The following is a 15,965-nucleotide window of genomic DNA, read 5'->3' as shown; positions in this document are numbered from 1 at the left end:
GTAATTGCCAACAAGTTTTTAAAAATGACAAACCATCACGATCCAATTCACCATTGGCCTTAGCGTGCGAATTTGTGCACAAATGAATGTTCCTGACCATTTTTACTGCCACTTCCACATCACCTTGTATTATCTTGAATAGGTAAACCAACCATTTCAAAGAGATATCACCACTTTGTTTTATGCATGTGTTATTGAAAATGTATATACATGTTAAATACTTTAGAAATGAGATCAAGTAAATGCATTTATGTGGAATTAACAGGCTCTTGTTTTTTCCTCTCATCCGTGAAACAAACAGAATGTAAGCTAGCCTTTCATATTACATTCATTGTTATAAGTAGACGACAATTATCAGAGCAATATGAAGATTCAGGCTTCCTCATGTGGCTCAAAGGTGTACTGCAGATATACACGTTAAATAAAAGACTAATTTAAATCTAAAGACTAATCTAATTTTAATTAAATCTCCTGCAACCCAGTCTTTAGTAATGACTGCTCTAGAGAGACCAGGTACAAATATAAAACTATTTTTGAGAGACCAACCAACAGCAACGTTAAATACCGAATGAGCTCACACAGTAAGCATGAATTTGGTGATTAGCAGGTCAAAAGATGTTTATAGTTTCAAAAAAACTGGAGAAAACGTGAAAAAATTTCTCCATATCCATTTAGTAGCTCTTCTGGAAAGTTCCGCACTCCAGCTTTAAGTAAATAAAACCTTGAATCAGGATACCGTATTCAGTCAAAACCAGTCACACTGCCCTCTGTTTCCATCACCTCTCTCTGTTTCCATCACAGTTAGTTTTGTAGTTTTGGGTAATTGTGAGACAAGTCTCAGTTGGTAAAGGTTTACAGCCTCCCATGCTGTTATCCTGCGTTGCTCTGTGTACAATGACAAAGCTAAAAAAAATAGTGCGTGATTAAATTAATAAAATACAAGTCAAATTGAGGGCTTCTCAACTGATGATTTGAATCATCGACATTTAGGGGGCAGCCCTAATAATAATAATATAAAATGCTCTAAAATTACAGTTAGAGTGAGGCCAAGAAATAGTCTGGCACATAACCGCATGTAAAACCACAACTTGATGTTTGTTTAATTGTCTGGGGTAAATTCTGTCAGGTATAGCCATCACTGGATTGAGGTGACAAATCAGCTTCAAAAAGGAAAATGTAAATGGTCTCCTAAATAGCAGCAAGTAAATACTTCATCCAGAGAAAGCTGGACTTGCCACTCTTGCATCGTTTGCCTCTCTGATCTCTTTGGTATGTTTTGGTAATATACTGTAGTTCTGCAGTTGATGTCACTTCACAAGATTTCTCGGAACCAAAGCCATTCAAGCCATTTTTGCCGTCGTAGTCACTGACACACGGGAAGTCGCCCTTGGATCTCTAAACCTCTTATCTACAGATTTGCGTACATGAATGTCATCTATGCCTTCAGATGTGATGGAGTGCAGACGACCTCCAGTGAATGCAAGTGGGAGGTTTCTTTGAAACCCCGCATTAGGAGTCAAAACAGCCACTCTTATGTTTATATTGAAGACTTAAGCTGCACATTTTGTTGTTTAAACTGGTGATAGCACACATTATTTAGCAGTGAATAGTTATTTAACCTCTCATGCCTTCACTTGGTTGTATCATCAGAAACTTTTATCCGTGTTTGAGGCTCATCTGATGGAGACTTGTTCTCCAAAAAAAAGCTCTGGCTGCCTGAAGGGAGCTGACAAACACTGAAAACCTGCACTGAATGATGATGTTATCTAGAAAAGTCTAACCACACACACTCACAGTGACAAGATCCCACCACATGAGTCTGGGAGAGTTGAGAGCTGAATTTTAAACACCTTAGCAGCATCTCTACTTTAAATGCAGAGCCTCCCCCAGCCCTGTTTCCATTTAGACCACCCTCCAAATCTACATACTCTAACTGGATGTGCCAGGTTTCATCAAGTCTTCTGAGGCAGCATTTGTGATGGCTAAATGAACGCATCAGCCTTTGGCAGAGATTTGAGAGGTAGTTACCTAGATGACAGTCGGTACACCCCCAGCTTGGAGAAGCCACTTAAAAGAAAGGCCCAGCTAAAAAAACTTAATATCAGCTTAATTGTACTTTATAATTAGAATATTTTCCCCGCTTTACTTTGCCGTCAGAAAGCCCTTTCCGACAGGGAAGCCGTTGTATCCATGTATGCTCTCACCAAAGCCACCAGACTCCATTGAAAAAAACACTAATTTTACCTCGTAGAACAGCGGTAGACCGGCAACTCCCGTGTTCTGCGAGGTTAAATTACAGCTTTTTTCAATGGAGTCTGGTTGCTTTGGCGAGAGCTTAGATAACAGCTTCAGTTCCCCATTGGAAACATTGCATAGTTGTCTCATGGCAAGGTAAGCCGGCAAAAATGAATAATGTAATAAACTGATATTGGTTTTTTTTAGTTGAGCCTTTCTTTTAGGTGGCTAAAATAAGTTTTTCTGCCAGCTCCGTCCTTCTGTGTGGTCTGTTTCTCCAACTGGGGACGTGCCGACCGTCATCTACTGTAGGTAATTCCCCACACAAAACACTCAAACTATACCTTTAATGGCTGATTCAGAAGCTCCTCAGAGGTCTGAAATCCATTACATGGTCGTAAGTAACAAGAAATTAAAGTTCTAGTGAACCAAAACCTTCAGTCTCCTCTCCTCGTGGAAATGTTACTGATGTTTGGTCATTAGGACGACAACTAGCTCATTTGATCCACAGGCTAAAACCCCAGTGTGCCTACCAACATCCAGAATAAATTGGATTTTGCTTATCGACTTGCTACAGTTACTAGTCCTGAACTCACAATTACACTGCTCGTGTGTTCGTAAAGCAGGATGGTTGAGAGGAAGCGAGACACGCTGCCAACTGATTTAAATGGATTTGTCGGTTACATAAATGACATTGATCGTGAATGGTCTGTCCCAAATGAAGCGTATACTTAAGCAGTGATGTGACTACAGCAGAAGGTGGGAGTGCCTGAGTGAAAAAATGTTTTCTCTCCACTGACAAAAACCATGCGAGTCCTGACCTGGGGGAAGTTTAGCCTTTGTCATCAGCCAAAACGCTTTGACTTGTTCAAGAACACACATCAAGTGTTTCATTATTCATCGGTAGAAATACTCTAACAGCCTTCAGTTGTTGCTATAAAAAACCTCCAACATCGTCATTGCTGGGAAATTCTGCTCTAAATAAGGCATGAGCTTTTCAAACACTCCCTCATTTATTGGCAAATATCCCCTTTACAAAGCATACACTGGAAGCATAACATCAGTCATATCAATATTCTGTAACCACATACATACATTTCTATCAATCATTTTTGAATGGAGGTATCGTTTGTTCTTCATAAAATTATTTAATTGGTTCTGAAAGCCTCTAAAATCTTTGAGCAGATGCTGACAGTAAAGAGAAAATATTTTTGACTTTTGTACAGAAGGTGGCGGCATTCGCTTCGCATGTATCAGTCTGGTTAGTCCGACTAATGAAAGGTCATTAATGCGTCTACATCTTTTACAGAGGGAACTATGGCAGCTAGAATAATGAAATTATTAATACAGCTTACAGCTGCAGTTTTGCAGAGCAGTGACATTTGGCTACCGTTGTGTGCATCAAAACTAGGATTCAGTCTGAAGTGTACAAGTTTTAAAGCAAGATTATACCGGGAATACAGTGTTTGGTATTTTTTCCTGTAGAAATGTATAATATAAAGCATCCGTCTTGTCCACACATCGCCCTCCAAACAAAACAAATACAAACATAAAAACAAATCAAACCCAGCATAAGATAAATAAGATTACAAGTGATGTTCTAGTAATATAGGCATGAAAACATTTCTCATGTAAAAATCGTATTAATTAATCCCAGATAGCATGATTTGTTTTTCTAGAACAAGTTGTTCCCTGATAGTTGAATCTCTGCTGTATGTGCGCTGAACAGAGATACCCAAGCGTTGATTCATCTGCGACGATTCGAGACTTCAGGTACCTCCGCTCTTCATCCCGCCTTCGACTGATTTCAACCTCAGCCTCGGGGGGTGCCCTGAAGACATTTTCACTTCTTCTTTGGATGCTATTAAAAGACGACAGGAATAGAAAGAAAATGAACAGTGAAATCAATACTCTGTACAGTCCACACCCAGGCATGAGGTCACAGTTAATAACATGCTACAATTTTTCTGAAATGACACATTAACACTTCCTTGGAAAGAAAACAAATCCATACAATCATTCCTCCTCTTTTTGCTTCATGTCTGCGATGAAGGCAAGTCAGAAGCAGAAAATAACAGAGAAAACTGATCAATAAAACACCACAAACATTATAAATGTCACAGACCCTTTAGAGAGTTCCAAATGATTAACCAACAGCCAAGTTTGTGATTCAAAACTATAACCCGAGGACGAGGACGCTTGACCGGAAATGTAACCGCCTGCCCCAATCTGACCTGCCATCCCATCCAATTAAACGTTTCACCCATCAGAGGTGCCTTTTCCCCGGACCACGCACAGTCATTAGAGATATTTGTCTCCATTTAATTTCCATTTGCTGCAGATGGGCAGCAGAGGGACTCAGAGACATTATCTCAATCCTGAGGAGAGGAGGTGCGGCTCGCCACGCAGGATACGGCTGCATGAGGTGGCATAAAGGGGTTTTTAGGAAACTCAAATTCCCTACTGATGGTAATGCAGTCAGTAGGTGAATTGTTTGCACACTAGAGCTTGTATAATACAGTTTTAATGCGATAAAATCTCAACCAGCTTCATATGCCAAATGAGCTGTTCTATTCTCGCCGTTTCATTAGTTTCTTTTCCCCTCTTAATGTATCTGTGAATAATATAAAACACACGATGATTCAATCGAAATACTGTAACCTCAGCCGCCATGCCAGGGCAGAAATAAAGAGACTGAGGTGCAATAAAAACCCTCAGATGTCGACATCTGCCGTTAGAGCGGAGAGAGAGAGATAATAAAAATGCAGATGTCTGGACCGGCCCGGGCCAGATCTGAGGGCCAACGGTACACAGAAATGAAAAAAGCTGAAACTGAGCAACTTGAAAATGGATTCTGGGAACACTGGAGTACTTCTGATGAGCCATTTGTTCTTCTCCTAAGTAAAAATACTTTGCATTTTTTCCACAACAGAAACACTGACAAGAAGCTTGGAGCTACTTAATCAACTTCCAAGTATTTTTTTTTAAGATATGAGCTTGTTTGTGAGAATCTATAAACATTTTTCCAAGAGGGTAACACAAAGAGTGACTTTGGGGAATGACATATAAACAATATAAACTATCGGGGATTTGCTGAGTAAGTGCAAATGGAGGAATATGCCCAGTGGACCGACCTAAGAGTGACCTACCCCAGACTTCTGCACAGATACAGAGACCTCACAGCGTATAATGGATGTGGTCATGCAGCAGGGAGAGGGTTTTTTATGAGATGGGTGGATACGCCACAGCCCTCTACAAAGTTCACAGCATGCAACCACTGCATACCTAACTCAATCCTGGTCTGCTCCTCTTCCTGGCCTGGCTGTCCCTAAATGTTCCCCCAAGATAATTGCCTCTTCTCCTCCAGGCCGGATTTGTCTTCATTTTGACAGACGTGCCTTATTCTGCACTATACAGGTCAAATATGTAGTTTGTTGTGTGCCTTGAAAGTAACATGTTAGAAATTAGATCATCCACTCTGTTTCCTTAAAATATATATTTCCTGGAAACTTGAATGCACCAGTAGGTTTTTTTTTTTTTTGTTTTTTTATAAATATTACCCACAAGTGCAGGTCGTAACTCACGAGACATCCCACACATCTCTGAGATTAGATATAACCTTGTACTTGCAAAGCACAGAGATGCAAGCGTGCTTTTAACTCAACTTTCAGCAGTATTCTCTATGCTGATAGATTTTCATATTGTATGGCTGCATTCAAATTTCTAGAATATAATAGGATGACTTGCTAGCTGCGATATTAGGTAAAAACGATTCAGTGTAGTCGGTGGCCGTACAACTATGAGCCATTTAACAAGTAAAATGATTTTGTCAGTTGCAGTGGAAGATGAAGAGACTCATCAATTCACACCTGTCAATCATTGACCACCTAACATCTGTTTTATATATTCTTTTCAGAGAGATCATGACCAAGTGACGCATTTTCAATTCAAAACTGTCAGTCTGGCTTCTGTATTGAACCTGAGTTACAGCTAACTGACAGCTGTCAGAGTCATGACATACGCTTATCGATTATTTATTATTGATCAGAAAGCCTGACAATCTGCCCTGTCTCATCGGAAAGCATGTATTTTTTTCTCTCACACGTTTTTGGGAATGTACATCCAGCACATTATTAAAATCCAGACACCTCTGTGTCCTCTTGGTCGTTCTGTAGGCTCTTCTGTGTAGATCAAAACTTAGAAAATGAGTGCTTTCTCACAATTTCTGATAAACCAATTAGTGTGCAGTAAATTCCCATCACTTATTGTGTTGGTATTGGATGTTACTTACAGCAGCAGACAGCGCTTGCTCCAGGTCTTCGATGATGTCGACCTCATCCTCCAGACCCACAGAGAGTCGGATGAGTGTGTCACTGATCCCCAGGACAACCCTCTCCTTTTCTGGCACTGATGCATGGGTCATAAGCGCCCTAAATTATGAGAGGACAATGACACTTACATATGAGTCATAAACAGAAAGACATCCTGCTGTTTTAATAGAGATTGGAGCAGAGACAATGGTAACAAAGTGTCTCAATTCAAATCTGTTTGAGAGAGTCTGATGAGGATTTTTCTTCTTGATCTGTGCTGCCCTCTTGTGGTGCTTCTTGTAACATTACAGCTTAGAATACAGTTGCTAAAAAGTTTCAGTTTTAGGTAAGAAACCTGCTGCTAAACAGTAGGAAGACTGCAGGCCCTGATCTGGTATCCTCTGCTACCCTGAAATGTTGTGCATATTGAACTTGCCCCTATAATATGCAGCATTTTCCTAAGAAAACAATGTATGGACAGATACAAAAGTAATCCCTCTCAATCATCACTTATGACCCACTAGAAGTGTGTGGTGGATCTACAACAGCACATATCCTGAAGCTGTCCACCTCCTTAACGCTACAAACAAACAGTAAGCACTGCAGGTCGGTCAGCAGGTTCAATTATGGTGCAATAGGGCAGATGTTTTTAATGCACTTGAAGCACTTTATCTAGTGGGTCATTTGATGCCAATTTCCTTATTGGTGCTAGTGTTTTATTTATGATGTTCTTATGTGTTGGATTTAATTTTACCCATCTGATTATTGATTTTATGATTATTTTATATTATTTCTGTTTTATACTTTGTTTAATGAATGATATGCTTTATGAGTGAGTGAGTGGCTTTACTTGGTTTGTCTCTGTTTAAGTGAGTCACTAAGACAAATTCCAATCAATCATGTTGATATGGCAATACATTATTGAATCTTGAATCATAAACTTGAACATTAATGTTAGAATTTGGATTATAATATACTGTATGTATAATATGTTGAGAGTCAAATTCTGCAGGGATACTTACGGATGTTCTGCTAAACTCTCATAGCCACCGAGACTCTCAGCTATCGCAAACAACTGAAACAAAAAGAAAAACAAAGTGCAGGATGTAAATAATGTGTACACCACAATATAAGAAACTGAAAAATTAAGTCACAAAGGATAAGTAACCAACTACAGAATATACCTAAGACATGATCATATTTTTCGCTTACATTTTGTGGTTCAGATCATTTTCAAACATATCAACAGTGAGCATTTGGAGGTCTGTCAGGAAAAATACAATCTGGTATTGTGACGACATGAGCTGATGCATGATTACATTAAATTAAATTATTTTAAAAAGCTTCATGTTGCTTAAAATAAGCAATCCGTTTACTGAGGATAGTTTCTAAGGTGACCAAATTGAATGATTTTGGGACGTACTCAAAAGCATCCTTTGAGTGCTGTTCAGTTTTATGCCAGTCCTAAAATTTGCATACTGCAGAAATTTGCAAATCCTACTTCCAAAACATATAACCGAGCAGTCCAGATCAAATAAAAAATGAACTGCCAAATTACTTTGAGGTTACTGAGGAAGGCGCTGGCGTGCTCGAGTTGCCCCTTGATGTAGAAGGTGATCATCCCCGGACATCCGGTGCATTGTCTCTTCATCACATCATGCTGAGGGTGAGAGGGCAGGCCTACGTCGAGAGAAGCAGAAATATGAAAAACAGTCAGGTGGTGATTGTGTTTCTACCTCACTAAAGCATGGACAAGTGAGGGTGTGATTGAACAGACTGGGACTAGTTTATTCTAACCCTGGAATGTTTACTCCTCCTTTGGTTCACTGCTATTCAAAACAGCTACAGGTGTAGATATAAGGTGTAGTTGCAGATGTCATTGGACGCAACGATAAAAAACACCAAAAATGCCAGGGTTAATGGGTGTACCGGGATGGATCAATGATATGTGACTGCCAGCTGTTGTAAATGATTAGCAACCCTTAGATAACAAGGTGAAAGGTTTGTGTGTTTTTTGCTAGTATGACAATCAGAGATCAGACGAAGACCACAATTTGTTTCCGCAGCATGCTACTTGTGAGAAGATGACACTTTTGAGCCCTGGTTTGTTGGGACTTAGTAACAACTCTGTTCTTAGAAAACTTTCTCTGGCATTCCTCCACTCACCATAAAATTTAAAAATAACTTTGGTTAAAATTTGGCAGTGACAACAGGCATGCCTCAACAAGATGTTGGTATGAAAGGCTGTAAATCAGCCACACCCCAGTGCTGACAGATTACCTGGGAAGATAACCCGCTCCACCCTGGAATCCGCCTCTAGAAACTTGGCAGCAGCCATGGCGTTCTTGAAGTGCCGCTCCATCCGCAGATGTAGCGTCTTCAGTCCTCGGTTACACAGGAAGCAGTCGAAGGGAGACGGTACACAACCCAGAGCTGAACCAAGATCACATGGGGGGGAAAAAAAACAAAGAGGTTACAAAGCCGCCAAAAACCCAGATCAGGCAAACAACAAACGCATGAACAAATACTTCCTTCTAGAAAGGTTTTAAGTTGGTGCAGAACTTTGGCCTAAGGAGCATGTTTTGCCTGTTAAATAAGTGACCAGTCCCCCAATACTGAGCGTGGCAGAGCAAGACATGAGGTGAATATACAACACTTGAACTTTCTGAGATCTGTGTCCTTAAATTACACCTGGTTCCAGATACATAACTGGTGAAACTGGCACTAGCAAATATTTGGCTTGTTGTTCGATGAAGCCTGTCAAGGCAGACACTCACTGACATAAACTGGAATTTTGTCAAAATATGTTTCGTAACCTAACAGACAGATGTTGCCAATGCAGACTGCAAGAGTAGTTTAACATGTTATTTCCACTCACCATTTTGCAGGAACTTCAGTCGCTCATACAGATCATCCCGGTTCATCGAAGCCAGACCCATCACCACGTCACTGTGACCTGTCAAATTAAAAAGGTAATGTGTTATGGTAAGGTGTTATTCAAATACATTTTTTTTAAATCTCACTACATCCCGACAGCAATCAATAAATTAAATGCTCTGACAAAAAAAAAAAAAAATCCGATATATGCAATTGTCGCAGGACTGTCATAAGCCCCTTCAATCATTTTATTTGGCCGAATGACACGGGTTGATTGGACGGATTGCCTGTTTGCGCGCACTCTGCTTGTACACTTATTGTGCGTCACCGGAGTCTTCCACAAGCTGCTAGCTTGACAGCTGTGAATACTAACAATAGCCATGTTCGTTGTTCATTATATGTTTCCGTTGATAATGATAATTTTGGGGGAGTGGCTTTGAAAGGAGGCCTGAATGGACGGAATGTCAGTGTTGCCGACTTGGCGAATTTCTCTCTAGATTTTGGGACTTTTGTAGGGCTGACCCGAATGCTTTGTAGCTTTGAATCTTCGACCATTCAAATCAACCTTCAACCTCCAAATCACTATTCGAATGCTTTTTTTTTCTTCTTATATATAAGTATGTAATAATAATTATAATTCCAAAATAGCCCATGAAATAAGGAATACTCCCACAACATTATTCATATTCAACATTAATTATTAGTAGTTATTCTCAGACAGATATCGCTGTTTGTTGTGTGTATAGGTCGTGTGTGTACAGTAGTGCAGCAGCAACAATGTCTCTGGCACTGAAACGGGGGAGACGAATACAGACAGGACAGAACATATCAGCCTGCTGCGCCGTGCTGCTCCACGGAGCTTTGAGTATCTTTAAATATTTCTCACTGAAGCTTTGAAAGCCCAAAAAATTGAATTCGGGACAGCCCTAGACTTTTGGAGCTAGGGCTACTACTTTCATAGAAAAAGAGAGAAAAGAGACACTGGGCTGGGTTTTTCGGTTCATCATTTTTAAAATCTAGTGAACTCTTGTTAGTTTCTCAAGATTACCGACCCTGCCTTTAAAAGACAGGAGTAAAAGAAAGGTTGAAAAGTACAAATTTTGGAGCAGAAAGTCTTTCATTGGTTTGTGTTTTGAGAATGAGGTCATAATATTCCAAGATATAACAAAATGTTGTGCGTCATGATTAGATTGGGTCGATTAGATCGCATGCATGTTTTAGCTTTGCCTGACTGTCTATGTATACAGTTACTATTTTTTTTTTGCAAAATATATTGCAAATTGCGATATATGATATTTTCTTTGAAAATATTGGGGACGATCGAGCCCCATCTTTTCATGCCCTAAAAGCTTCGATAGTGAAGTGCTTGCTGGTGAAAAGGACAGACTACAGATCATACTCATTCCGCATTTTGACACAACGAGCTGACAGACCAACTTTCTGGTTTAGACTGTCGGGCTGCACGATTTTGAAAAAATAGCTAATTGCGATTATTTTGACTGATTATGCGATATGATTTACGATATTAGAGGGAATGAACATTTTTACATCATTATTCTCGTTTTCACTGAAAAACATTAAAATGATTATGGTGTGATTTTTTGCGGCGATCTGTACCAAACAAAGATGTTTTCTTAAGTCTGTAGAATATGATGTGTATGCCGGGACATCTCTGCAGCACCACAATATTTAATTTAAAATGGTATTTTTGTACACATTTCACCTTTTAACAAATACTGCGATTTGAAAATTGCAGTAGGCCATATTGTGATTTCGATAAAATTGTGCAGCCCTATTACATTGTATAATATTTGAATGACATCTTATGCTAGTAAAATGGGAAAATGTAGACCAACCTACCGTTCATGTATTTGGTTGCTGAATACATGCAGATATCAGCTCCTAAAGCCAAGGGACGCTAAGAGAGCACAAGACAAACACACACACAAGTGTGTTAATGACTTGTTTCCACATCAACTGGAATTTGAGTGCAGGAAATTATTAAACGGCCATTTCAAAATCAAGAGAGCATGAAGCGCACATCTGTCACTCTCACCTGGAAGTAGGCAGACATGAAGGTGTTGTCCACGACCACCACTATGTCTTTGTTGTATTCATGGGCCACCTCAGAACAGGCCTCGATGTCAACAACCTTCATCGTGGGGTTAGTGGGCGTCTCGATCCACAGCAGCTACACGAAGAAGAAGAACCATGTTTAGGAGGGTGTGGCAAACACACACACATTCAGCTGAGGAAAAAGCTTTGACACAGCTCATCTACTGTGCAAATAACAGTCATCACAAAAAGTGCTGATTCGCCATGACGGCTTCAAGTTTGCCCAGAGGGAAATGACACATCCAGTTATGCAAGATACAAAACCAGACCAAACACAATTAGCTAAAGACAAACGACACTTAATTCTTATATCATTCTTTGACCTACTTTAGTGTTGGCCTTCAGAGCGGCCTTCAGCTCTGCTGGTTTTGTACAATCAACAAAACACACCTCCAGGCCAAATTCAACAGCAATTCTTTGGAAGTAGCGGTTTGTGCCTTTAAAATCAAAAAAGTGAAACTCAGTTTAACATTTCCAAAACCATCTGCTTCCACTTTCACACCAACCACCATTTTGTACATGTGATTAACTGGGCGGTTCCTAATGGCATCTGGAAACATTTCATGGTTGCATCATATTTTTCTGCACAGTTACAAAGCGGCCTCTTACCTCCGTACACGTCGTCCATGCAGACGATTCCATCACCCACCTTGAGCATGTGAGTGATGGTCACTGTGGCTGCCAGCCCCGAGGCAACAGCAATACCTGTAGAGAAAAAGCACAAAATCCTTTTCATTTCAGAGGAAACAGACGCTGCAAATTACAGACATTTCCTCCATTATGATTGAATCCTAATGATCTAATTTGTTAAATCTTTCCTCTCCATGCAGTTTTGATAGTCTTACTTACAATACTTTCCGCCATCCAAAGCAGCCACGGCCTTCTCAAGACAGTTTCTTGTAGGGTTTCCACTCCGGCTGTATTCAAACCCCTACATAAAAACATGATTAGAAGACATTTAAGCCACATAAATCAACATTTATATTCTGTGTTCAAACAACAGAAATAAGCAGTCTTTTAGCAGATTGGTTAGACGAGATCAACTAGTATAAAAGCACCACCTACCGACCAATCAGAGCTCAGTGCACAGAGCGTATGATTATATTACACAAATATATCTGTATTAGCATGCCACCGTTACCTGCAGGCTACATCCGTGTTTACATTTGTCTTTAGTTGGATTATCTCTTAATCAAGTGAGTGTGTGCACAAGACTGAAAACTGTGAGAACCAACATTTAATTAGGGTAATTATGAGAAAAGAAGACATCATCCAGTAATTAGAGCCTCTCCATGAAAGTCCCAGAGGCCCAATGGTGTAGAGATTATTTTTCTTCTGCCTAATCCCATTTTTGAGAGGCTTGGGTTGCTCAAAAACTCACGAAAATTGGCACTCACTTCGGTGCTGGTGAAAATTGCAAAGTTCCGAGTGATTGGGCTCAGTCGTGGCCGTCGGGCTCCATGGCGCCCCTAAACGCACGTTAGGGTTGGTCTAAAGTTCCCTTGATGTTCACGAAATTTGGTGGGCTCATTGCTCTCATCTTTAAGAAAACATATTAAAAAAAAATTAAATGTTTTGCCCGACAGAAAGTCAGACATTTTGGATTTTGTGCGTTCATTTTAAGGATTTTAGGATAGCAAATATGTTGGATAAGCTCAATTAGTGGTTCTACTCTGACTAGTTTCATCTGATTAGAATATTGCTGAACAAAGAAGCAGCCACTGTTTTGAGAGGTAAAACAGGTTTTGGTATTGTGAGCTCGAGCAGAATATTTTGGGAGTGGTGCAGCCGGATATATCAGTCAGAGAGTCTACAAAACAAGGTCAAGAGGTCAAGAAGTCAGGAGATCAGCGTGAGCGGTGGGTTGGGTGTTTCTTTTAGTTTGGTCACTTCATTTTAGATGCAGTTTTAGCTGTTAAAGCTGTACATATGCCTCCAGATTAGTTTTAAAACTGGAAGACATTAAAGACTACTCATCATTCCCCTCCGAAATAAACATGAGAAACCGTAAATGGCCTCTGCTCTCGACCACTCTTTTTATGTTATACTGTATGTGCGCTCTGTGTGAGAGTGTGATAACAATGGCACTTACAGACTTGTAATTGGCAAGACAATTCATGATTAATCAAGAGTATAATCATTGACATAGAGACAATTGGCAGTTGTATAAGTTAAATCAGGAAACAGGAAAACTACATTTTCCTGTATACCTTCCACTGGTTTGTGTGGATTACATGGCAACGGGGTCATACAGACTGGTTAGGGTGGATTCATGGCAACGGGGTCATGCAGACTGGTTAGTGTGGATTCATGGCAACGGGGTCATGCAGACTGGTTAGGGTGGATTCATGGCCTTGAGACAAATGTCAGTTGTATAAATTAATTCTTGCTTGCAGAAAAAAATGCCTACAACCTAAACAACAGGGAGAATATGACAGTAATTGATTTTCAAGTATACCTTTCCATACAGACAATATGCCCAAAGACTTCAGTGGGCTATAAACGCAATATTCAGTTGTTGTCAGTTGAGTCATAGAAACATGATGTGAGTAAAGCTAAACTCTCATCCATGTCTTCTATATTTTATGTTTTTATCAGAAGATATTTTCAAGATATATAATCAATACTGAATCACAATGATGGAGCCTATACTTTATTAATCCCAAATGGGCAATCCAGCCTTAAAGCAAGCCAAGTCACACAACAAAACAACATTAAAACACAAAGAGAGGTAAATAAGTCATCTTAGTAATAAGTAAACTTGAGATCTAACTTCATTACATAATTATCTTTATTTAATTTCATGCACCATTAAAACCTTGAGGTTTTTGCTCACTATATCTTTTTAACAAACATATTTATGTATAAAAAAATCAAAACATAATATCAATACATATAGAATTGTGTCCAGCTAACAGCTTTTACGCATGGCATGACGTCAACATAGGGCTTCTTTTACGCATGGCAAATGCATACTCCACACACCACCCCCAATCTTAAGTAACATGGGTATATCAGGCTACTTACAGCGTGGTTTCCTGGTCCAAGCTGCTTGAACGTGGTAGACAGTGAAATCGGCGGCACCACAGCCATGGACTTCCACTGCTCCGGCTCCTGACCGACGTGGATCGCCTCTGTGGCGAACGATTTGTACGCCGTGCTGAAGCCGGCGAACAGATCGCCATGCTCGTCTTGTTTGTGATTTTGATCCATGGCCAAAGCGCTCTCCTCTCCTCTCTAGATGCGTGCCACACAGGCGGACTGACTGAGGATGAATTACAGTTACGTCGACGATTGGGACGCAATTTAACTGGCCGTGTGCTTACGCTCGTCGCTGTCAGCCAATCAGAGGCCATCAACAAGCGGAGGAAGGCGCTGATTGGTTGCTCAGCAGGGGCGTCCAACCGACGCAGCACTGCACGTTATTCGATTCCTTTTTTTTATGTGTGTGTGTTCAGTGAGTGATGATGCAACGTTTCCTGTTGTTTGAGTCAGTGAGGTTATACCATTTTTTTTACACTTTTCTTTAAACATTTACTTCGAAGTCAGTTCTACTGAGTATAATAAAAAAAACTGATTTTAAACAGTCTCAAAATTATGATTTATGTAGTTCTGTAAAAAGTAAAACAAAAAATAATGAAATACATTTAAACTTCTTTGTAAACATCCATACAATACTAATAGGATGTTCACACACGCACACATCAGATATGTTTAGCTGTGTTCCCATTCCATTTCACTCTTTTCTTTCTTCATATTACACATTGACTTAAAAGTCAGTTCTACTGAGTATAATAAAAAAACAGATTTTAAACAGTCTCAAAATGATAATTTATGTAGTTCTGTAAAGTAAAACTAAAAAGAATGAGAAAAACGTATCTGTAAACACCCGATACAATACTAATAGGATGTTCCTCAACCACCATCATAACATTTGTTGTTATAAAGTTATACATTGATTTTTTTGCATGTAGTTCTAAGGTAAAGTAAAACTAAAAAAGAATGAGAACAATTTAAACTTCTCTGTAAACACCCAATACAATACTAATAGGATGTTCCTCAACCACCATCATAACATTTGTTGTTATAAAGTTATACATTGAATTTTGTGCATTTTTGTGGCTTGTGGCACACACTTACATCACAGATGTTTAGCTGCATTTCCATTCTTCAACCATAGGGGGAGGAAGTGCTCTGAAGACTCAGTGATATCACTAGAGGTCTTAGATAGATAGATATATATACTGTAGAGAGATAGATAGATAGATAGATAGATAGATAGATAGTGTAGGGGTTCTACTTAAGTAGGTTTTGGTTATTAGCAAATTAATTAATAAGTAATAATAGAATTATTAATATTAATAAAGATTATCAATAAACATCAATAATAAACGGGGCACCACCCTGGAATCAGGGACCAATGACCAA

At 39.5% G+C, this 15,965-nt stretch overlaps 1 protein-coding gene across 1 annotated transcript; it reads right to left on the bottom strand.

Annotated features, from left to right (window-relative positions):
- Positions 1 to 3,229: 3,229 nt before the first annotated feature.
- On the bottom strand, positions 3,230 to 14,829 carry cth (cystathionase (cystathionine gamma-lyase)). Its single transcript, XM_037769406.1, has 12 exons — positions 14,565 to 14,829; positions 12,387 to 12,468; positions 12,147 to 12,242; positions 11,865 to 11,974; positions 11,479 to 11,613; positions 11,283 to 11,340; positions 9,424 to 9,501; positions 8,826 to 8,978; positions 8,104 to 8,225; positions 7,568 to 7,620; positions 6,527 to 6,665; positions 3,230 to 4,096 (listed from the first exon to the last, which is right to left on the bottom strand). Exons 1-12 carry the CDS (start codon positions 14,748 to 14,750, stop codon positions 4,079 to 4,081), a joined length of 1,230 nt encoding a protein of 409 aa, XP_037625334.1. The 5' UTR covers positions 14,751 to 14,829; the 3' UTR covers positions 3,230 to 4,078.
- Between the last annotated feature and the right edge of the window lie 1,136 nt (positions 14,830 to 15,965).

The sequence above is a fragment of the Sebastes umbrosus genome, chromosome 5, assembly GCF_015220745.1.
Source record: "Sebastes umbrosus isolate fSebUmb1 chromosome 5, fSebUmb1.pri, whole genome shotgun sequence".
NCBI lineage: Eukaryota > Metazoa > Chordata > Actinopteri > Perciformes > Sebastidae > Sebastes > Sebastes umbrosus.
Note: the sequence above shows the minus strand (reverse complement) of the source record. Positions and strands in the feature narration are given on the sequence as shown.

What these genes read in the sequence shown, in the direction of transcription:
- cth (XM_037769406.1), bottom strand. Translation starts at nt 14,750, where the DNA reads ATGGATCAAAATCACAAACAAGACGAGCATGGCGATCTGTTCGCCGGC. An exon ending in CATGGACGACGTGTACGGAG is followed by an intron (nt 11,975 to 12,146) that starts GTAAGAGGCCGC and finishes TTGATTTTAAAG; the next exon opens with GCACAAACCGCTACTTCCAA. An exon ending in CCTTCCTCAGTAACCTCAAA is followed by an intron (nt 7,621 to 8,103) that starts GTAATTTGGCAG and finishes TTTTTGTTTCAG; the next exon opens with TTGTTTGCGATAGCTGAGAG.